Raw genomic sequence first — 23,343 nt, 5'->3', positions numbered from 1 at the left:
AACTTCCGACAGGTACTGACCGCCATTCACAGCGGAGCCATCAACACCTTCACCGACTCCCTTCCCATGAATGGCGTTCTTGGAGTCAAACCATCACCCATAGCAGACGAAGAGCTCCAGCTGCCGCGAGAAACGTGTGTGACCCTTGCGCAACTTCGTTCTGGATACTGTAGCAGGTTAAACTCCTACTTATCCAGAACAGACCCTGACATACCGAATGTATGTTCTGCATGCAACGAGTCTCCGCATGACACCGACCACCTTTGCATGCCCCACGAACCCTACTCATCTAACACCCTCTTCCCTTTGGTCCGACCCCGTCGAAACAGCATGTTTCTTGGGCCTCCCGTTAGATGACATCGACGACAACACAAATGACACTTACCATCCCAACGGGGATTGAATTTCCGTTAAAACAACAACAACATGCACCTTTATTCCATGTTTTACGGTCCGCTGAACAAGCCTATTAGTGGAAGTTGACAGGCTCGAGTGAGAACAAAACGTGCCCATATAGACATTCATCAGTGAAAACAACATTTTCAAAATCTCGTATCAATATTCTCATGCGCCCAAGCGAGTGCTTTGTCACAAGTTTTTCAGTCAACAGAGGCTTCTTCATTGTGTTGAAGGGTTCGGATAGTTTCGTAGGATATATCTAAACCTTTTGCCATTCGCCGCAGGGTTCCGCGAAAACAGATTCACTATTCTGTTTTCATCTTTTTTGTTCACTTTTCCTATCGGGTGGATGCAAAGAAACACAGCTGCGCGACGCGTACTTAGCACTCATAGCGTTTAACGTGATTCTCTTTCAAAAGATCAACGACAACTGAACCTACGTCGACAATGCATCAAGGACAAAGCTTCCCTCTATCGGCTCGCGAAGGAATTACAGCGAATCTTTCAATAACTGTCGGTAAAGTCGACCACGCTCTTACTTGGCAGACTGTAGTTTTACGAGGATACCAAAATTCAGACATCGCGGCATAAAGGCAGCTTCATTTCGTGCTGTCGAAAGCAGCTTTGAAATCGACGAAGAGGTGGTGTGTTTCGATTCTTTTTTCACGGCTCTTTTCCAAGACTTGGCGCATGGTGAATCTAGTCGGTTGTTGATTTTCCAGGTCTAAAGCCCCACTGATAAGGATCAATCAGTTTGTTGACGGTGGGCTTTATTTTTTCACAAAATACGCTCGATAGAACATTATATGCGATGTTTAGAAGACTTTCCCCACGGTAGTTAGCGCAGATTGTGGGGTCTCCCTTCTTATGGATGGGGCAGAGCACACTTAAATTCCAATTGTACGTAAGGAGCTTGAAATGCCGTCCCACAGTTCCCTTATACCGAATTGTTGACGAGAGTAGGCGTGTAAGTCGAGTAGAAAATTGTTCTGCTGTCTGTTGTGTTTGCAGTTTCTCGACGTCGAACCTTTCTTGTGTTTATTGACGTGCGTTTTTTGCTGCATAGAGACGAGTGCGAATCTTGGCTGCAACAAGATAGTGGTCCGAGTCGATGTTAGGACCTCGGAGGGTACGCATGTCTAGAACACTGAAGACGTGTCTTCTGTCTATCGCAACATGGTGGATCTGGTTGGTGGTAGTTAATGTTATAAATGTTATTAATGTGTTATAATGTTAAAGCCAAGAAATTAGCTTTATTATATAGGGTTAGTCTTTATGTATTAAATAAATTGAAAATGGTTTTGAATAAATTCCAGCCCAGAGCCCCAATTTTCGACCAATTTTTTAAGCAATTGTTGCCGTATATTCTCTTTCAAAGCGGTCAACACACGGAATTATCTGCGTAGACAAGTGACTTCAACTAACCCCACAAAAAGTAGTACAGGGATATTAAATCGCGCAATCTTAGAGGCCACGCCTCCGGCCTTATTTCGTTGGCTATATACGGCATGCAGCGCCATTTTTTTGAAAGCCAAGGTCATCCACGTCAACATCTTCCATTTATTGTGAAAACCGGGAACGGTGGCCATCTTAATTTGGGCCCATTCACCGGCCCACTCGATGGCCGTTCGGATTCAGTTTTTGCACGAGTTAGATTTTGTAAGCTTCATTCGTAACGGTCGAGAGAACCACGATTTTATAGTTTTGAATTATATCGGTTCGTGGGTGTGACTATCACGAAAATTATATTACTACATCACTAAGGAACATGTGAACTGAGCATCAACAAAACATCTCGAAATTACACTACCTTCATTATCGCTTGATTTAACAAAATCTATGATCATTTCCTAGAGATTCGAAAGTTATGTCTGCTAAATAAAAATATTTAAACGTTTCGTATTTCCTCTGAAGCTAATTGCTGTACAAAACCTAAAGCAACTCAAATAACAAGTAAAGAAGAAGGGCTAAGTTCGGGTGTCACCGAACATTTTATACTCTCGCATGATAAAGTGATAATCGATATATTTCATTATCCGTCATTTACATATTTTTTTATTTTGCTGTAAAATTAATTAGATTAGTAGTTCCTGAGATATGGTTTTTGGTCCATAAGTGGGCGACGCCACACTTCACTTTCAATTTAAAAAAAAAGCCTGGGTGCAGCTTCCTTCTGCCATTTCTTCCGTCAAATTTAGTGTTTTTGACGTTTTTTGTTAGTCGGTTAACGCACTTTTAGTATATATAACCCTACATCTGACTCTTTTAGTTTTATTACTTACAAACAACCGTTATGTGAACAAAACTATAATACTCTTAGTTAGCAACTTTGTTGCGAGAGTATAAAGACTGTTGAAAATCTTGTAATTATCCTGTATGCAGATTCATATAGGGTAGGATATGTATGTTATACCGGATATCACGCCAATTTTATTTGATGTGAAGAATTCGTCACTCAGAACGTCAACTTTTTTTTTGCTAACTTTAAGAACGTTTTGCTGTGTACGTTTGACACCTCGTCCAGTTCTTTGAACTCTAAAGTTCTTAGAAACGGGAGACGAGTTCTAGATAGTGCTGAATATAGGCATAGGCTGAGTTCCAGCGTCTTTCTCATTGCAATTTCTCTGCACTTATGTATCCTTATGACTTATGCCCATCCGGCTGGCATATGATGCCAGTAGGTTTTGACCTGACAGGGAGCTAACAGCCGTCCGGCAATCCTTTCGAGACTGTGTGAGTAAGAAGCAAGCGATTTTTCCTAAGGGCCGCTTGCACATGATCTTGGCGATCCTGCATGTACTTAAGGAATTCAATCCGCCTGTCGGCCGTTTCGGAAATTTCGTTGTATATCGTTCTTATTGACTTCCGTATTTTCCTTACTTGTTAGACGGATGGCACTTTAGGCAATCTCATCAGCTGTTTCATTTCTCGGAACTCCTTTGTGGCCTGGAACCCAGTATACATATATTCAGTCACTATCCGGCAGACGTTACATCTACTGCTTCTATGGGCATTCTCTGTCGTAATCCGATGTGATATTGATTCCTATCGACGTATATTTTTATCCTTTTATGTTATTTCCTGCATTGTTAGCTATCTCGGCCGCTGAAAATGCTTACGCCTGGAAGATACTGCAGTACTCCGGAACCTTGATGGGTCGCCTAAGGTTCAGCTCCCAGAAATAGATCCCGGCCTCCGCTCCATTAGCCATTTTGGATTCTCTGATGTGTCGCAGGCTTCTGTGCCTTTCATTTTCCTTTAGTGTGGCTTGGAACCTTCTCTCCCAAATAAAGCGTATGTGTATGTTTGTCCACCAGCCCCCCGGTTATTGAGCTATGCCCGAAGGTACTTGTAGAGAGCTCACCCAATGCCGTCAATCTTGCATTTTGCCACAGAGCTTTATATTGCAATCTCGATTGGTGGTAGGTTGACTAACCTTTCCGCCGTTGGAGTGGTTCTAAACGCTCCCGTTTTGTAGAAAATAGCAGGTAGCTGTATGTGTTCTATCGGTTTTCTTTATGAAATTTTGATCATAGCGGTCCACCCCACCAGAGCACCATAAAATAAGATTTATTTGACTACCGTTGTGTAACACCAATGCATGAGGCGAGGTGATAGGTCTCAAGTAAACCCTCGCCCCACTGGCCTTGTTCACTCTCTCCTCAGCATGGAGTTACCACCTCAGCTTGCTGTCCAAAATTATAGTATATATGTATGCTCCTTAATTGTCAATTCAACTCCATTGAGTCTCGGGAGTTTCCATGGCGGAATTTTGAAAAGAGTGGCCCTATCTCTTACAGGTTGGAGTATTATATCGTCTGTGCACCCTGGAAAATAATTGTTGGCTAGGCCGTTTCCTCGACAGTCGGGTCAACGTAACCGGAACGGACTCGGATTTTTATCCTGCTCAGGACTGTCAACTCGGTAGAACTCTGCCACTACAACAACAAAAGTGTTGGCCAGGTCTACCAACGATTCCTTATTGCATCGAGTCCACTCTCATCTCACATCTGAAGAGAAATTAAGATCAATATATAACTGCATACTTTTATTTTGTTGTATTTGGGTAGTACGTATAGTATATTGGTGACTTTGGTCCAGCTATCAAATTTTTAGAGGCTATCCCTGAACTAAAACAAATCCTCTCTAGATTGAGGAGGAGTTCGGCAGAGGCCACCTTGATTTTATGCTCTCTTCTTCGGGTTTCTTCACACAGTCGCGTTGAGTCTCGGCTCACCTTTATCTGCTTCTTGTAGCTTTAATGTGGCTTCTATGATCTTTCCTAGATTCTTTTCCACCACACGCTCATCTACCGTGGTTTTGTTTTTTTTTTAGGCTGGGTTGCTCTACGCCTTACGCCATCTTCCCGAACCGTTCGTATAATATATCCTCGGCCGACTAATTAGGAGGGCGTAATTTTGGATTCTATCCTCTTTTCCAGAGTTGGTAACCTTCAGCGTCCTCCAATTCCTTTCGTGCACTTTCACCGTTACTTTGCAGGTAGGTTTTGCTTTCGACCCCTCCTTACTGTGTTTAACCCTGGGCCTAGTCTATATCGCCGACTTAACACCTTTAGCATCTCCCAGAGAGCAGAGCAGAGCTTCCTCTTCCATTGTATTCACGCTTTAAACGCTTTCGAGGTCTGATTCTTCACGGAATGTAACCACCTCTACGCTGCAAATCGGGGTTTGCAGTAGCACTGCAACTACTGTTAACTGCTACCTTCACAGCACAGCTTGGTGTGCTCCCCGGTGGTAGCAGCCATTTCTCCCACCGACGCACATAGGAGCATTTGGTCTCAAAATCCGGACAAAATTATTTAAAAGGATTTTATGAATAAAAATGCATGATTGAATATAATAATGCAATATATTAAAAAAAAAAAGTTGCGTGGAGTCCCTACGCGCGAATGAAGTTATACTTCTTAGTGATATTCCAAGAAATGCATATCATTTTGTATGAAAGAAAACTAGAAAACTTAAATTCACATTTTATAAATTTATTATCCACATCAAATGAAGAATAAAGCAAAGTCTAAATGAAGGAACTTTGACTAGAAAAGTAGTTCTGTCTCTTCGTTGCGGAAGTGAATATGCAGCGTAATCATCTCTCTTTTGTAATCCATCAACACGCGTTGAAGGCTCAGCAGTTATCGGTGAATTGACGGCCGTTGATTCATCAGTAGTTATAAATGCTCCCGCAGAGATTGATGGAGCAGCAAACGTTGAATCTTTTTTTACGCGCTCTCTGATATTCCGCAGCTGTTTTCCTCTTCTTCGTTTGACTGCCAGCTATCATTTCCAATTTCTCCTTTTCCCGCTCTGCTTTCTTTCGTGCTCGGTATTCACGATAATATTGTGCTGTTTTCCCTCTTGAAACACGGGCTACACTGTCTTTTTCCGCTGTAAAATCAATTTAAAATCAAAACATTAAAATTTTTGCCAATCCAATTGTTATTAGTCAACAATATTATGTATATGTATATTATGTATATTGCTGTGATAAATTTAATTTCTATTACTAAGAAAAATATTTTTTTGTATAGTATACGATGTTAAAAGGCATACATCTTCTATCCTATCTTGTGTATCTGCACATGCTCATATGAGTGTATGTATACGCATGTGCGCGTTCAGAAATTGAAATCATATTTTTATCACTTATCAATATACTTATTACATGTGCGCGCATTGACTTGCATGTTCATACATTCATGTATACTTATATGTACATATATTTGCATACATTGCAAATTCCACAAGCGATCCAAACAAATAATGCAACATACGTATAAACAAACATATGTGTACGAAGCTGCTACAGCGGCAAGGGGTGACATTCATGCCGAATATGGAAATGACAATCGCTTCATTCATAAAAACAAGGCCGTAACATCTCCCCGAGCATGCCTTTGCCAACAAGTCGTCTTTTCGCGACGATGGCAAAGGCCAAAAATCATAAATTGCACAACTCTCTGGTGCTTCTCGCAAAAATCTGCGTCGATATGTATTCACGATCATACGTATACATACATACATATTTACGCATGTTTGTACCTACAGCGCGGTGACAATCGATTTCCATAGAAATTCTAAAAATGTGACAACGAAAAATGAAGATTTCTAACTACAGAAATGATCCATTTGTAAAGTATAGCCTTAATTTTTTCAAACAAAATTAGGCCAACGCAGAGTATTTCATGACCAAAAGATACGCAAAATAGTTGAGAATTCGCAGATATGAAAGACAAACGAAAGAAAAAGAAGCATAACTTCAATAATGCACAAGCATACAAACATACATATGCGCACACATGTGAATATGTCACCAACCAAAAATTGAAACATTGTTCTAAAAAAACAACAACAGCATAAGCATGGCTACATTGTGTTGTTGGTAGAAAAGCCGAGCTGTGCCGAAAGAAACGAACAAACGATCGCCGATTGTCACCGCTTCGCTTGCTGCTCGAACATCTTCGCAGACAAGGTTGCGTTAGATTCATATTGAGCAAGGTTGCGCAACCTGAATCTATTGCAACCTTTTCCGAACTCGTATAAGAAGTATAACTTCAACAAGTAAGGAAGCACTAAGTTCGGGTGCAACCGAACATTTTATATAGAATATATTTTAGTAGAGGGTAGTGCCGAGCAGATTTAATCTATTTTTGCTCATCCCACATACTACTCATATGCCACTTACTCAAAAAAATTATCCCTCGGTTTCATTTAGGTACCTTACGTACAATCACCGATCATATGGAGCAAGGTCAAGTGGATGTCCGAAAATCTTTGTAATAGTTATGTATATGGGGGGAGGGTTCAAGTTTTGGCGCAATTGTATCTATTATAAGCGCAAAGATACACTGTTATGAATAAAACTTGTTCTGCAATTTTCATTGAGATTACTCAAATATTGGCGGATATATACAGCATAAAGTGACCTAGAAGTTCTAAAATTTTTATATTAGGTATATGGGGGCCCAGGAAAGTATTGACCCGATTCAACCCATTTTTGACACATTGAAATATTATTGCCAGAAAAGGATTCTGTGTGAATTTCAATTCAATTCATATCTCACACATTGAACAATATTTTCGGTCAAAAGTCAACTATTGGTATCGGATCCACATATTCGGTACCTAGGGGCTTGAACAGTTTTGTTTGGATTTGGACAATTATTGGTCAAAAGGTGGCTTACTTTAAGGGAATTATTACAGAAAAATTTTATTCCGTTATATTAATTAATTCTTTATTTGTATACTGGAAAGTGAAAGAATCAAATGGAATTTTAAATTGTGTTATATGGGAAGTAGGCGCGGTTGTAGTCCGATTCTGCTTATTTTCACAGAGTGATATAGGAATATGAAAAGAATGTTACGTTCCAAACTTTGTCAAAATCGGTCAGTCGGGTCCCGAAATATGGGATTTCACACCGGCTCCGATTGAGCTCCCTTATATCATCTATATACCACCCGTATAGAATAATTTAGCAGGACTTGAGTATTTAATTAAAAAAATAAATAAACCTGTACTCTTTTTATGCAAGTGACCAACCTAATTTAACGCCCTTTTTTTGAGGAGTTTTTTGGGAAGGAAAGAAATAATTGGTTAAATCGAAATTTTTAGGGTTTATAATTATATGTTTAAGCATCATTCATAAATTTTTTGTATACGAAATCTTTTATATTCTTCCTTTGGGAAGCAATTGCCCGATACATCTCGCATGTGCATTTGTCGAATGGCGGGCAGAATGCAGGTCGCAATTTATGTCGGAAACAAAAAATTAAAAAAGAGATTCATATTTTTTAATAATTTATCTTCTAGTTAAACTAAAAAAATCCACAAAAAAGAGTGTAAAATTTTAAAATTTTTTATAAATTGAAAAAAAAGGTGTTTTTGACGAAAAAAATTTAACTTTATGTTTAAAAATATGTTGAAACTTGATTTTTCTTAGTTTTTTTAGTTTAAATAAAAGATAATTTAATGCCAAAGATAATAAAGTTTGCCCCAATTCCATACGACGTTAAGTTTGTTTTCTATCCTGCCCGCCAATTAAGAAAAATCGTAAAAATGAAAAACTGAGAAATCGCGCGCCAAAGTTTGCGCTTTCTGCCCAAGCGCTCATACATATATCTGCTAGACACTCAGTCACTATTTTTCTTCTAGCTTCGAAAATATTTCGAGTTCCCATCTATAACTTTGGGTACATATTCTTAGATTATTTTTAAAGAGATTTAAGCAAAAAAAATCAAATTTTTGAAGCTTCTAAAGCAAGCTCCCCACTTAAAGGGGGGAAAAACTGGGAAAATGTTTAAGCTTATCTGTTAAGTAGAAACTCTGTGGGTTAGTAAAAAAAATAATTTATAGCTCGACCTCCCCCGACACTTTAACAAAAACACTAATTTTTAAAAAATTAAAAAAATTGTGTTTTAGTTTTTTTGATGATTCATCGTTTTACCAAAAAAAAAAACAAAATAAATAAAGATCAATAGAGAGTATCGCGAATAAGGACTTGCATACTGAACAAAGTCTTTCTTCCGACTACTTGTGTGGCAATATAGCGGACCGAAGGTTATTCATTCAATCGGTTCATTGTATTATGGTTACTTACGTACTAAAAAAAATCAATTTTGAGTAGCATTGCTGAAGTTTGTAATTCTCACTTTTGTCTGGGTTTTAAAGGAAAATGCTCCTATGTGCGACGTGTAGGCTGATATCCCAGACCGCTTTCCATCTGTTTAGTCCTCCATGTTGAGTTTATTTATAGGTAAAGCTCTAACTCTGGCGTTTTAAACCTACCGCCAGGTACCTCATTAGTAATGGCAGGAGTAGATATGCACCCTCTCCCCCAGTGTTATATGCAAAACATGTTACCAGGAAGAGGAGATTGTATATGCACCTCTGTTTTAGCTAGACTAGAGGTTTTTTCTCAAATTCATATAAGACGAATCATAATTAGTAATTGGCTACTGTTTGCTTGTTTCTTTTATTCTTGTGAAAGGTTTTTAAAGGATAAATATTTAAAACGATGTTTAGTAAATAAATTTCTGAGAAATATAAATTTAAATATTAAATTTAAGAAATATTGTTATATTTTTATAGCTTTTAATAAACTCTTATTTAAGTTAATTACCCGTTTTAAAAATATTCACATTAAAATGAAAAAATTACTTAAATTTTATTCTTTTAGTAGCAAAACTTAATGGAACCACAGAAATATTCATCAATTCAAAATGATCGTCTAAATTAGTCAAGCTCCAGAACTCAGGAATTTCATTTGATTAAAAAGGAGGATAATCAAATTTTACATCAAACTTATGTATACAACTTGTGGTTCTTTGAAGATTGTTGTTAAAAAATTAAACTTAAAATAGTCAAAAAATACTATCAGGATGTCCCAGTCAAACATACTCTGTGAGGTGGAGCAGACCGATTCAATGGAGGAAGTAATCGATCGTGAACACTTCACTAATATTAATGTAAATGCAGTTAGTGTTGGATACCCACAATTTGGAATTCTAGTCAGAAGTGATCAATATGAAGAAGAAGTTGCTTCAAAAAATGAAGATCCTCAGGATATTGTGATGCAAAATATCGAAGACGGTAAATAACACATTTTAACTAGACTAATTTATTACAAGCTCAGCCTACTGCTAATGTGAAATACCACCTTTTGAATTGTTGTCTTATAAAATTATTGAAATTAATATCTATATTAAGAATCGTGTAATATGTACATATATAAAATATATATATATAGTTATTTATTGATTATATGTATATATATATTTATTTTATATATATTTATATATATATATATATATATCTATATATATATATTTTTTTATATATTATATATATATATATTCAGAGATATTTTCAACATCTAACATTTCAAAAAAAAAGTTGGATTCAAAGAAAAACGAGTACTTAGCGGAAACAAGTTGGCGAGCGCTTAATGTTCGCATTTAATAACTTTCATTTATAGCCCTCTCGATACAAAGGTAAATATGTATAGCATTTCAAGTTTGTTTACAGCAAAGCGGACCTTAATTAATTAATTAAATTATATATGTACTTGCCGTATCGCTTTTTTGTAAATGGCGTTTTGTGCCGATCGGCAGGATAACTTGTCTGTTATGTGATGTTTATATGTTGAATTCTACCCTCTACAAATCATATCCACTGCATTCTTGATAACTACGTCATACGCATACGCCAGCAGCTGTACACTCTTATAAAAGATTGTACCTGCTCCATTAAGTTCTGCAGCTTGAATTATTTTATTCAGCAGCTGTTTGAAGAAGTCGCAAGAGTAGCTTTGTTTGAAACCTCGTTTGGTCTCAAACGGCTCGGACAGGTCATTGCCGATCCTGACGGAGCTTTTGGTGTTACTCAACGTCAGTTTACACAGCCGTCCGAGTGGATGAACCTCAACCCACTTGGAGATGTTTCCTCGTGGAGACTGAATTTACCGACTGCTGAATATACCTTCCTTGCCCACCCTGGCGTTAAAGTCGCCAAGCCCGATTTTGACTTTGATGCTGATTGTGGCTAGACTTTCACCCTCCAGGGTGAATGTCAGTACTCGGCGATGGAGTTTCTCTCCCACTACGAATCCCACACCGAATTTGAGCTGCTTTATATGGCAACTGTAGCAAATGCCACAAGGGCCTTCTCGCTTCAGTCCTTGTTCCGTCCATCGGATATCAACCAGCTGGGCAGCGGCACCTTCCCAACTAAGGGACCGGACATTCCAGTTGCATGCCCTTTAATCGTTATCTTTAATTCCTTTGCCATCGTCGTCATCAAAAGTTCTTTTCCGAGGCTTTATATTCCTTTTCATTCAGCGCACTGATATATATTCCTTTCCACTGTGGAAGAAATGTTTCGCCTTTTCGCTTAAGCTCGTCTTCAAACGGATTTTCTTTGGCTACCCAGAGGATACTTATGTGGCTGACCGGAAGTCGTGAGCTGCTTGAGCCTTATGTAAAAGAATACTTTCTGGCCACTCCCAAGTGAACTTCCTCACTTGCGTGAACTTCTACATATGACTCCATCATCCCAGCTTATATTTCGTGTCAGAGATGAAGATACAAGGAGATCCCCGTAGAAGTCCAGTTTTGTTGTTTAGTTAATTGGCTATGATAGTGAAGCGATTGTGCGGTCCGTTCGCCTCATTGTTTTTGGACGATTCGATTGTCGTAAGTAGGCGTTTGCGTCTCAACGATATATATAACGATATGTATAAACTCAAAACTACAGTGGATCTCAGGCGAATCAATATTCACTCACTTCTTTCTAGAAGAAGGCTAGGTTAGCAATTTGACGGCGAGATCTATTACTATTATCGATTTTCCACCGTTCAGTTGTCTTGTGCTGGTTGAACGCGGTGATAAGTTAGGGCCTTGCACATTTTTTTTGTACATTTTCAACACAATTTATCAGAGTATCTGTATATGGATACCAAATGGCCGAGTCATATTCCGGTATGGGCTGGACAAGTGAGTAATACAGACTAATTAGCGGTCGAGCGTTGGGAAAATCCCTGCAGGTTCCGGTAACGAAGCCTCTCATTGAATGGATTGAGTATGAGTTATCTGTGATCGTTCTAAAAATTTTCGGATCCCCAGCATAGATTATGTAATCTGAGATAAAGTTGGATCCACTAACTCTATCGCATGCTTTACTAAAGTGGATATAGACGGTCCATTATTCACCTTCTCACTTTAGCTCGCCTTCAAACAGATGTTCTTTGACTACCCAGATAATACTTGGTCTAGGACTGGAAGTCGTGAGCTGCTTTAGCCATATGTAAAAGAATCGTTTCCGGCCACTCCCAAGTGAATGGCAATCATAGAACTTTTCCCACTTGCGTGACTAAGTTCTTTACATTCACATCCGAGATGGAAAAATGTTTTATGTTAAATAAGCTTTTTTTTCAATTTGACTTTATGTATTGGTTCACTGGAGAACCAACATGGATAATTACTCAACTTATTTGTATATAAAGGAACATATAGAGAGATACCATCAAGTATTTATTATCTTGTGTAAGTATTTGATTTTATCAACAATAGAGTCGACAGTATATAATTGGTTATTAAGAGTATTTTAAGTCTTGTGTAGTCTGAATGCTGATGTCTAGAATGAAGAAGCAGAGGTTTTGTAGTCCTTTATGGTCTGCTTGGTATATTGTAATTACCTGTGACGACGAGTCTGGCAATTTAAATTTTTTTCTCAGGTAAGATAGCTAGTGGAAATGAGGACCTTATGCCTTATATGCACATTGTGGTGGTGGATAGATACATCCTATAATTGAATCAAAGTTATAACAATTTATAAGATAAGGTCAGCTTCAATCACTCGTTCTATCGCAATAAAGACTCCTCCACCAGGTGTACAATCACAAGTTGTTTAATTTCTATCTTTCCTGAAAATTAAGTTAAATTCTCACGCTGTAATAGACACGTATAGCTAATATTCAGACCGAATGAAGTAAACTTACCAAACAACAGGAAATACAATTGAAGTAATAGAAAAATGCCCTTATATATGATGGAGAAAAATTGTGGCTATTCATAAAAATTTTTACTTTCAAAATTACACTTGACGGGTGTCATGTTCCAACGTATTCTGGGTGGACTCACGCGCCAAGTGCATGATGTCAATTTTATTGTTGTTTGAGTTACTTAATGTATATAGAAATTGTTATAATGTAATTTAACGTGGTTAAAATTCCATTTGCAAACAGCATCATCAGGACTCGACGCTTAAAACAATTTTCAAGTTCACACCACCTCAGTGCAGTTTGATTTACAAAGACTATTTTCGCGTAGTGTGGAATAAAAATGTTAATATTACATCTAACCCGGTTATAATTAAACGTTGCCAGGCGTCCCTTTTATTAGCTTTTTGCCATTTTTCCGTTAGAGATATTCCATCAGCTTGAAACTTTCATCAGTGTAAATCGAAATTTCCAGAACGGAAGCGACCGAACCATTGTTGCGTTACACGAACTGATACCACATCGTCGTAAATTTCACAAATTTCATTGGTGGCTTGCGTGGAGTTCTTCCCTTTTTTATTCAAAAATTTCAAAATATAGCGAATTTTTTCATTCTCATTCATTTTTGAACAGCTGTAACTTTTATTCAACTTACCTTCCTTTTTTTTGGTTAAATGAAGCTAAAAATCTCACCTTTGCCACAAGATATACGATCCAACGAGTCCAAATTATTAAAATTTACTGCCGAAATTCGGAGTCAGTGGTCTCAACTTTAAGAGCGCTACATCCAACTTATAGTCATAGTCGTCCGATCAGATCAACTATTGAGCGTCTAGTGGAACAATTGATATCCACAGACACAGTACAAAATGTTCACATGCCAGTGAGACAAAGAAGTGCCCGTAGAATCGAGAAGACCCAAATCGGTTTCTCACACATCGTTCTCAAGCGTTGGGCACCTCTGTAACGTCGTTGTGGCGAATTTTACGAAAAGATCTTGGCCTACATCCTTACAAGATCACATTGACGGTAGAAACAGCTTGGCCAACAGAATGAGTCATCGTATGTTCATGAATAGGGCTGAGCAACAGCTGGAAAATTATCCAAATTTTCGTCGAAAAATCATCTCATCATGAGGCTCATTTCTGGCTGAACGGCTTCGTCAATAATCAAAGTATGCGTTATTGGTCAGGCAGCAGTCCACAAGTACTCCATGAGTCACCATTGCATTCCGAAAATTACAGTTTGGGCGGCGTCATTGGGCCGCACTTCTTCCATGACGATAAATACCGGCAAGTTACTGTGAATGGGAATTGCTACTGCTCAATGATTCCGAATATTTTTGGCTTGAATTAGATGATATGGACTTGAACAATATGTGGTTCCTTCCCACTAGACGGCCCCACAAGCCACACAGCGAATGTCACAATCGATTTATTGAAAACCAAGTTAAGCTGAACTTGTTATCTCACGAAATAGCCCAGTCAATTGGCCGCCTTGGCCGTGCGATTTGACACCGCTAGACTATTTCGTGTGGGGCTACGTCAAGTCTATGGTCTACGCTAACAAGCCAGCGACGATTATCGAACGTGAAATTGCAGCAGTATCAACCGAAAATTAGTGTCTGGACTTCTGCAAGCGTGCTCGTAGTGGCCATGCAAAAGAAATTGAGTTCCATTCATAATGACATCGAATATACTTTCACAGGAATAAAGAATTTCATTAATATCCCAAAGCGTTTTTCTTTTGTACCACTGATTTATAAAGATAGTTAAATCTAGGCAACCGTAATGTATCTGAATTGAATTTAATTTTAACATTTTAATTACAAGCATGTATTTTATTTTAAAAATGTGGTTAAATTAATGATGTTTTTATTTTAATTTTCTAGTATTTAAAAGTGAAAGTATAGTGATACATTCTGATTCCCACCTGCCCAATAATCATAAGATAACTGCAAACGACCACTCTTTAAATAGTAATCTGTTTGTGGAATCAACTGTACCAATGCTTGCAACTCCTAGCCCACTAACAGTAATATCTACACGGTAAGATTGTTTTATAACCATAGATTTTTTGTTAAATAATAGCAAGTACATTTTTAGGAAACGAGGGCCTGTAATTAAGCAACTCAACCCACTTACATTGAGCAGTAATGTAGGTGATCAAATGAGTTCGATAGGTGCACAACATGATGATCAAAATCATAGAGGTGAATTTAGGAACAATGTGGCATTATTTAATCAACGTCAAAAGTACATTAATAAATATGAACTGCCACAATTGCATTCCGCTGGCGGGGTAACCACAAGTACGTGTAATACTATATGCTACAAACCTGTAGAAATAATGGAGGAACCTGCTAAACCACGTCGTTGGGAGCAGAAGCAAGTGCAAATAAAAACGATGGAAGGAGAATTTAGTGTAACCATGTGGGCTTCCGGTAATTCCGACGACGACATTTCCAATCCAGATCAAGAGGCAGATTATCAAGATTTTATATCTTGTGAGGAACAAAAAGTGGATGAAGACTGTAACATTCCTGATCCTGTACAGGGATTTGTGTCTACTATCAATAGTAATGACTTCCAACAAGAGCACTTATTGCATAGGCAACTAATCATACAGCAACACGAGCTGCACTCCTCCCAAGTTTTGGTTCGGAATACAGTCGATTCTGGAGATGCGTCAAATCCTACAGATGATAGATGTGACACAAATGCATCTACAATAATAGGGTTAGATATATCTCCTCATCCGCAGTTATCGGAATATGCTGGACCTAGCAACGTAGACAATAAATTAAGATTTAAAAAGACTGTAGCAAATAATAAGACGGACACTTATGTAACGTCAGATGAAGAAAATGCCAAAAATGTAGTTTTGCCAGTTTCGCGAACTGCTGTATTGGCCGCACCACTTATTCATCCTGCTAATACCGCTGTTATTACTGTGGCTAGTATGGATAGTGGTAGCTTATCAAACGCTTTGCCAGTAAGTGTTGTCGTGCAACAAAATCCACAAGTTGTTTCAACTTCACCACCGCCCTTAAGCTATAGTAACAAAATAAATACGGCGGCATCAGAAAGTAATTGCAACGGCCCTGGCGAAAAACGTATTGCTTGCCCTCAAAAAGGATGCTACAAGTTTTTTCGTGATAATTCAGCAATGCGTAAACATTTGCATACACACGGCCCGCGGGTTCATGTCTGTGCCGAGTGTGGAAAAGCTTTTGTTGAAAGTTCAAAACTGAAGCGCCATCAGCTGGTACATACTGGAGAAAAGCCATTTCAGTGCACATTTGAAGGTTGTGGAAAGCGTTTCTCGTTGGATTTTAATTTAAGGTAAACAGTGATTTTGCAAAAATATTATTTTTTCAATATGTTGTTCAATATTGTAATAGTTTTGTTAACATAAGGGTTGTTCATAATAATCAATATAATTCAGCTAGGTGATAATTAAGGTATCGAACCGAATTGGTCAGCTAAAATGAAGCCAAGAAAAATCGTTCAGCATTACGGCTTCGAGTTTTTTGAGACGATTTAACATACCTCCAGAGAAAATAATCTAGAGGCGTTAAATTCACAGATCTTGGTCTTTATTCACCAAACTTTGCCCACAAAGTGTCCATGTATAGACGTGAAATATTAAGCTGCGCACCGTCGTGTTTAAATTAGAGATGGTTCGCGTCGATTTCATCAAATGTTAACGGCATTTCCTGCCTCAAGGTCGTCAGACCCGATGATGCTGCCATACCACAATTCGCACCAAACGGTCAATTTTTGAGAATACAAATTTCGGAGAACGTAAATTTGCGAAATATTCTTGGACCATTTCCAATCATTTTACCAAAGAGAAACAACATAATGAAATGGTAAACCTTACTAAATGCACTGACAAAATTTGACACATACTATATGCGTAAACAAACATGACCGCAACGAGACTTCGTCATCCCTATGGGTAAACGATGTACAAGAGATTGTTTACAAGAACTTAGTGTTCACCGGTCAGTTGGTGTGGAAGCTATATGTTATAGTGCTATGATTTCTTCGAAACCGTAGGCTCGGGCAATAATCTGTCTGATTTTCGTGAAGATATTTTGTCAACTATAAAAATTGTACAAACAAGTACTGAATTTTTATCGGTCAATTGGTATATGAACTATCTTATATATAAAAATGAAGCGCCAGAACCACAGCACGGAAAGACGAAAATATGTACCGGTATTCCTTTAGTCCTGAAGAAGGTCTTTACGATGGCCTTTTTTTGCAAAATCACCCTCTATTTCGCAATTTCGGTCTGTATTTATAACTCATTTCGCTGAAAATTGGTGATGAGGTAGCTTGGAACCTCGGGACGGGCATAGCTTACTTTCTATCGTTTTATGTTAAAAGTCACAACAATTCATAAATAAAAAAATTGTATTTCAAAGCATAAGCATGTGTCCAATATTCATGTAAGAATCATTTTAATTTTTGTTTTTAATACAAAATAAAATCACACAGCTACTGGCAGGGTACAGGGGTTTTTGTTTACCTACACATACTATATACTATATATGAATTATAGTGATAGTTGTAACTGAATAAGAAAAGGTTGAATCATAACTTGAGATAATATGATAATAGCTGACAAATATTGTTGAAGCATTGCACAGAACAATGCAATATTTAAAAGGAACGATGAAGTCTGTGTTTTCTTACGTGTACTGTCTGGGTTTTAGCCGTCGATTTTGCAATTACATTTGATGAATTTTGGACAAAACATTACCATAAGATTAGATATAGGGCGTGAGACGCGCCCTCCTTTGCCCTACTCCTGCACTATTATTCACTATAACAAGAAGCATATATATGTGTAACGATATACAATGCAGATGCAGAGGCTGTGAAGATGTTGTTACATCATACATATTTATGTACTATGTACTATTCCTTAAGTGATTTACGATGTCAATAAAAATGTAGATTGCCAATTTAACTATTCCATTATATTGTTATCACAATAAATGATATCCTTGACCACAAAGAGCGAACAGAGCCGCGGCTTTAGACTAGTATGCTATATTCATCCGATAGCAATGTATCCGACAAATTAGCAGCTGTTTAGGAGAAAAGGCCATTGCAAAATTTTAGATCGATATATCAAACACCGAGTGACTAGTTGGCATATATACACACAGACTGACAAACAAACTGACATGGCTAAATTGATTCAGTTCGTTGTGCTGATTATTTATATACAGTGGATCACAGCCAAAATGAGGCAGCCATCTGAGAAATTTTAAAGCATGCTTAATAAAAAATAAAAAGATAAGATGTATTTTTTTAAATATTATTTTTAAAACTCACATTTTACACTTATTTCATTTAATAAAAACAAAAAAATGAATTCAGCCTTAAATTTTACCTCACAGCGAAAATGATGCAATCTCTAAATAAGCAAATACATAAATAAATAAATAGATTTTGTTTTAACAAAACTTAAATTTTCGGTTGATCAATACTTCGTAGGATAACCTTTGTTATCTATGACAGCTTTCATGCGTCTAGGCATCGATTCTACCAATTTGTTTGTGTAGTTTGTGGATATTTTGTTCAATTCAACTTCCAAAGCAGTTTTCAGATCAGCCGGATTTCGAATTTCATATTTTCGAATCTCTCGCTCCAAAACTGACCACAGATTCTCAATAACATTTAAATCTGGAGATTGTGCTGGCGGTTGTACCACATGTGGGCAGTTCCAAATAAGCCAACTTTGGACAACGCCTGATTTATGCTTTGGATCGTTGTCCTGGTAGAATCGAAAACCTTCTCTAATATTTAATTTTGAGGCACTTTGTAACAAATTTGCTTTCAAGATATTCAAATACATAGTTTTATCCATAGTACTGTCAATGAAAGCCAAATTTCCAACACCAGCAGAGGACATGCAACCCCACACCATTACATGCCCTCCACCGTGTTTTACAGTGCTCCGCAAATTCTGTGGATGAAGCTCTGTATTTGGCTTTCTCCATACGTAGCTCTTACCATCTAATCGAAAAAGGTTGAATTTACTTTCATCTGCAAAAATTACGCTAGTCCAGAAGCTTTTATCCTTACATAAATGCTCTTTAGCAAATTTTAGTCGTGCACTTCGATTTTTTGCGCTGATATATGGCTTATTACGAGCTGTGCGTCCATTGAAGTCAGCTTCTCTAAGGATTCTTCGCACGGTTTCCGGGTGGCACTTCTTTCCGAGATATTTTTCCACATCATTTGTCAATGCTGGAGCACTTAAATGAGGGTTTTCCCGTATTTTCCGAACTATCCAACCAGAATAAACTTCAATAAAAATTTTATTATGGGCCTTTTTAGTTTTATTTTCTACACGATTTTCACGAATGTAGCGTTCAATGATATGTTGAACAGTTCCGTGGCTCAATTTCACTGCTTCTGCGATTTTTCGTTGGCTTTTGCCATCTTTATAATGTTTTAAAACTAATTCGCGCACTTCAACTGTTGTTTGACGACCCAGTTTGATCTGCACTGTGTAAATGTCGACACTTGAATGCAAAAACTATCAAATATTGTTTCTAATTCAGTTATTTTAATGTCACATAATAGCTGACATTCGGAAATTCCCGCCAAGCCGTCGCCACTAACGGTAAACTTCAGTGCATCACTTTTGCTGTGAGCTTGATTTTCTGCAAGTGTGTGAATTTTTGCTAACCGTTTCCGAAAAAAAAAAAAATAAATTTGAGTTGATTTTGTGTTTTACAAGAAAAAACATGCTTATATCAAATAACAAAATAGCTAAATTTTTCATTTTTTTTAAGATGAAATTGTTTTTTTTTTGTCAAGTGCTACTACATATCAGTGCTGCATCATTTTGGGCTGTGAGACACTGTACTATATAGTTTACAGACTGTAGTTTGTGTTGTGTTTGTAAGACACTTTCATTATGTTTTCAAACGGGCCCTACTTTTTCCTAGGAGGCCTATAAATGGTAAAATTTCGAGTATTTGAAAAAGCAATCTTTTTCCATACTTTAGTAAAAATAGGAGCGGGCATTCTGTTAACATGAATATGGACCAGAAGTAAATAAAACTATACATCATTCTATATTTTCTCACATTAATAAATAAATACATGTATTGTTTTTCGTTTTTGTTTTACAGAACTCATGTGCGAATTCATACGGGCGATCGACCATACGTTTGTCCTTTCGATGGTTGTAACAAAAAGTTTGCGCAGTCTACAAACTTGAAATCACATATTTTAACACACGCTAAAACTAAGTAAATATATTTTTTAGTATACCTTCATTTAATTATATCCTCATCATATTATAGACGAAGTTCTCTCGGTGGTAATTGCAGTAATATTAATAATGATTCCAGCAGCCCAGCGCAGTTAGCTACTCAAAATCTTATAAAAGTTGAAATGAACGAAATTGATTCCAACTCCTCGTACGTTGTTTACACTGATTAATATATTTTTAACATCATAAAAACAAGCAAACCAATACATACTGTTTTTTCTAACGGAAATCATTTAATGTAAACATCTTTACTAAATCTCTATGAAAGAAAGAGGGTTCCATAGAAGATGACGCTGTCTTATTTTAGTATTATTTATTTCAGCATGAACCATTTTTTGTATGAATGATTTGAATGAAATATTCAGCGCTTTGTTGATAACTTTATAAATTTATTTTAAATAGGTTAACTTACTAACTGTCTGAAATGATCATAATCACTCAATTGAATAATAATTTGTTTGTAATATTAACAAGCCAGTTTAAATTGTATTAATATGTCATAAATAACGGTCTCTTAAAATTTTAAAATTTATAAAGTTTTACTGATCATTTCTTTAATTACCTGGAATATTTACATATAAAGCAATTTTTCAACATGACTATGAATGAAAGAAAAATAGAAATTGTGAGTGAATTAAAAAGTTCTGTATTTTTTTTAGTTCAGTATTGCATTTATTTCCACCTGTATGTCTGTTATGGTTAAATATTTTATCAGTGCTCTGCAGAAAAATGAGAGAATCAGGAGTGTTGTGGAATCTGATAGTTGGCGGAATCCGATTTAAAACCGATCAAAAAAAGTAGTAGGTATCATGAATTCAAATATTATTGCTTTGATATTCGAAACAGAATTTGTTTTGGGTGTCACGGAAACAAATTTTATCGGTTTTGCTATCAGAAAGAAAGCAAGGAGATAGTCGCTCACAGATTTGAAATGTAAGTTAAGAAATCAAGGTATCTTATAATGTCGAATTGATTTATCTTTATTTCTATAGGGGAAAACATTGTAAGTATAAAACACAAAGGTTTTAATTATTGAGTTTTTGGAAAAAAAATCCAGATATTTATAGATATTAGATTTACAAAACGTAATATGATAAATCTTCTTCTTCTTAATTGGCGTAGACACCACTTACGCGATTATAGCCGAGTTAACAACAGCGCGCCAGTCGTTTCTTCTTTTCGCTACGTGGCGCCAATTGGATATTCCAAGCGAAGCCAGGTCCTTCTTGGTCCTTCCAACGGACTGGAGGTCTTCCTCTTCCTCTGCTTCCCCCGGCGGGTCCTGTGTCGAATACTTTCAGAGCTGGAGTGTTTTCGTCCATCCGGACAACATGACCTAGCCAGCGTAGCCGCTGTTTTTTAATTCGCTGAACTATGTCAATGTCGTCATATATCTCGTACAGCTCATCGTTCCATCGAATGCGATATTCGCCGTGGCCAACGCGCAAAGGACCATAAATCTTTCGCAGAACTTTTCTCTCGAAAACTCGCAACGTCGACTCATCAGTTGTTGACATCGTCCAAGACTCTGCACCATATAGCAGGACGGGAATTATGAGTGACTTATAGAATTTGGTTTTTGTTTGTCGAGAGAGGACTTTGCTTCTTAATTACCTACTCAGTCCGAAGTAGCACCTGTTGGCAACAGTTATCCTGCGTTGGATTTCTAGGCTGACATTGTTGGTGGTGTTTACGCTGGTTCCAAGATAGACGAAATTATCTACGACTTCAAAATTATGACTGTCAACAGTGACGTGAGTGCCAAGTCGCGAGTGCGACGACTGTTTGTTTGATGACAGTAGATATTTCGTCTTGCCCTCGTTCACTGCCAGACCCATTTTCTGTGCTTCCTTGTCCAGTCTGGAGAAAGCAGAACTAACGGCGCGGGTGATAAGGCCGATGATATCAATATCATCGGCATACGCCAGCAGCTGTACACTCTTATAGAAGATGGTACCTTCTCCATTTAGTTCTGCGGCTCGAACTATTTTCTCCAGAAGCAGGTTGAAAAAGTCGCACGGTAGGGAATCGCCTTGTCTGAAACCTCGTTTGGTATCGAACGGCTCGGAGAGGTCCTTCCCGATTCTGACGGAGCTTTTGGTGTTGCTCAACGTCAGCTTACACAGCCGTATTAGTTTTGCGGGGATACCAAATTCAGACATCGCGGCATAAAGGCAGCTCCTTTTCGTGCTGTCGAAAGCAGCTTTGAAATCGACGAAGAGGTGGTGTGTGTCGATTCTCCTTTCGCGGGTCTTTTCCAAGATTTGGCGCATGGTGAATATCTGGTCGGTTGTTGATTTTCCAGGTCTGAAGCCACACTGATAAGGTCCGATCAGTTTGTTGACGGGAGGCTTTAATCTTTCACACAATACGCTCGATAGAACCTTATATGCCATGTTGAGGAGGCTAATCCCACGGTAGTTGGCGCAGATTTTGGGGTCTCCTTTTTTATGGATTGGGCATAGCACACTTAAATTCCAATCATTGGGCATGCTTTCGTCCGACCATATTTTACAAAGAAGCTGATGCATGCCCCCTATCAGTTCTTCGCCGCCGTGTTTGAATAGCTCGGCCGGCAGTCCGTCGGCCCCTGCCGCTTTGTTGTTCTTGAGGCGGGCAATTGCTATTCGAACATCTTCATGGTCGGGTAATGGAACGTCTGCTCCATCGTCATCGATTGGGGAATCGGGTTCTCCTTCTCCTAGTGTTGTGCGTTCACTGCCATTCAGCAGGCTGGAGAAGTGTTCCCTCCATAATTTAACTGTGCTCTGGGCATCGGTCACTAGATCACCTTTGGGGGTTCTACAAGAGTATGCTCCGGTCTTGAAACCTTCTGTAAGCCGCTGCATTTTTTCGTAGAATTTTCGAGCATTACCTCTGTCGGCCAGCATATCAAGCTCTTCGTACTCACGCATTTCGCAGCCGTCTTTCTTCTTCTGTCTGCAAATGTGTCCCGCTTCCCTCTTCAACTCTCGGTATCTATCCCATCCCGCACGTGTAGTGGTCCATCGTAACGTTGCGAGGTGGGCAGCCTGTTTTCTCTCCGCTGCGACACGGCACTCCTCGTCGTACCAGCTGTTATTTTGCACCTTCCGAAAACCAATGGTTTCGGTTGCAGCTGTAGGTAA

The 23,343-nt window shown here is 38.0% G+C and overlaps 1 protein-coding gene across 6 annotated transcripts in view; it reads left to right on the top strand.

Annotated features, from left to right (window-relative positions):
- Window positions 1–20,419, top strand: part of LOC126765918 (polycomb protein PHO) — a 44,247-nt gene extending 23,828 nt beyond the window's left edge. For 3 of the 6 annotated variants that reach the window (XM_050483614.1, XM_050483617.1, XM_050483613.1), the window contains 5 exons: window positions 9,590–10,002; window positions 14,799–14,955; window positions 15,013–16,251; window positions 20,073–20,192; window positions 20,247–20,419. In XM_050483614.1, coding sequence (XP_050339571.1) covers window positions 9,792–10,002; window positions 14,799–14,955; window positions 15,013–16,251; window positions 20,073–20,192; window positions 20,247–20,385 — 1,866 coding nt within the window. In that variant the 5' untranslated portion in view covers window positions 9,590–9,791 and the 3' untranslated portion in view covers window positions 20,386–20,419. The remainder of the gene's footprint in view (window positions 1–9,589; window positions 10,003–14,798; window positions 14,956–15,012; window positions 16,252–20,072; window positions 20,193–20,246) is intronic. The other 3 variants (XM_050483615.1, XM_050483612.1, XM_050483618.1) reach the window with 2 other exon arrangements.
- Window positions 20,420–23,343: the final 2,924 nt, after the last annotated feature.

Source organism: Bactrocera neohumeralis, unplaced genomic scaffold (genome assembly GCF_024586455.1).
Source record: "Bactrocera neohumeralis isolate Rockhampton unplaced genomic scaffold, APGP_CSIRO_Bneo_wtdbg2-racon-allhic-juicebox.fasta_v2 cluster11, whole genome shotgun sequence".
Lineage (NCBI taxonomy): Eukaryota > Metazoa > Arthropoda > Insecta > Diptera > Tephritidae > Bactrocera > Bactrocera neohumeralis.
Note: the sequence above shows the minus strand (reverse complement) of the source record. Positions and strands in the feature narration are given on the sequence as shown.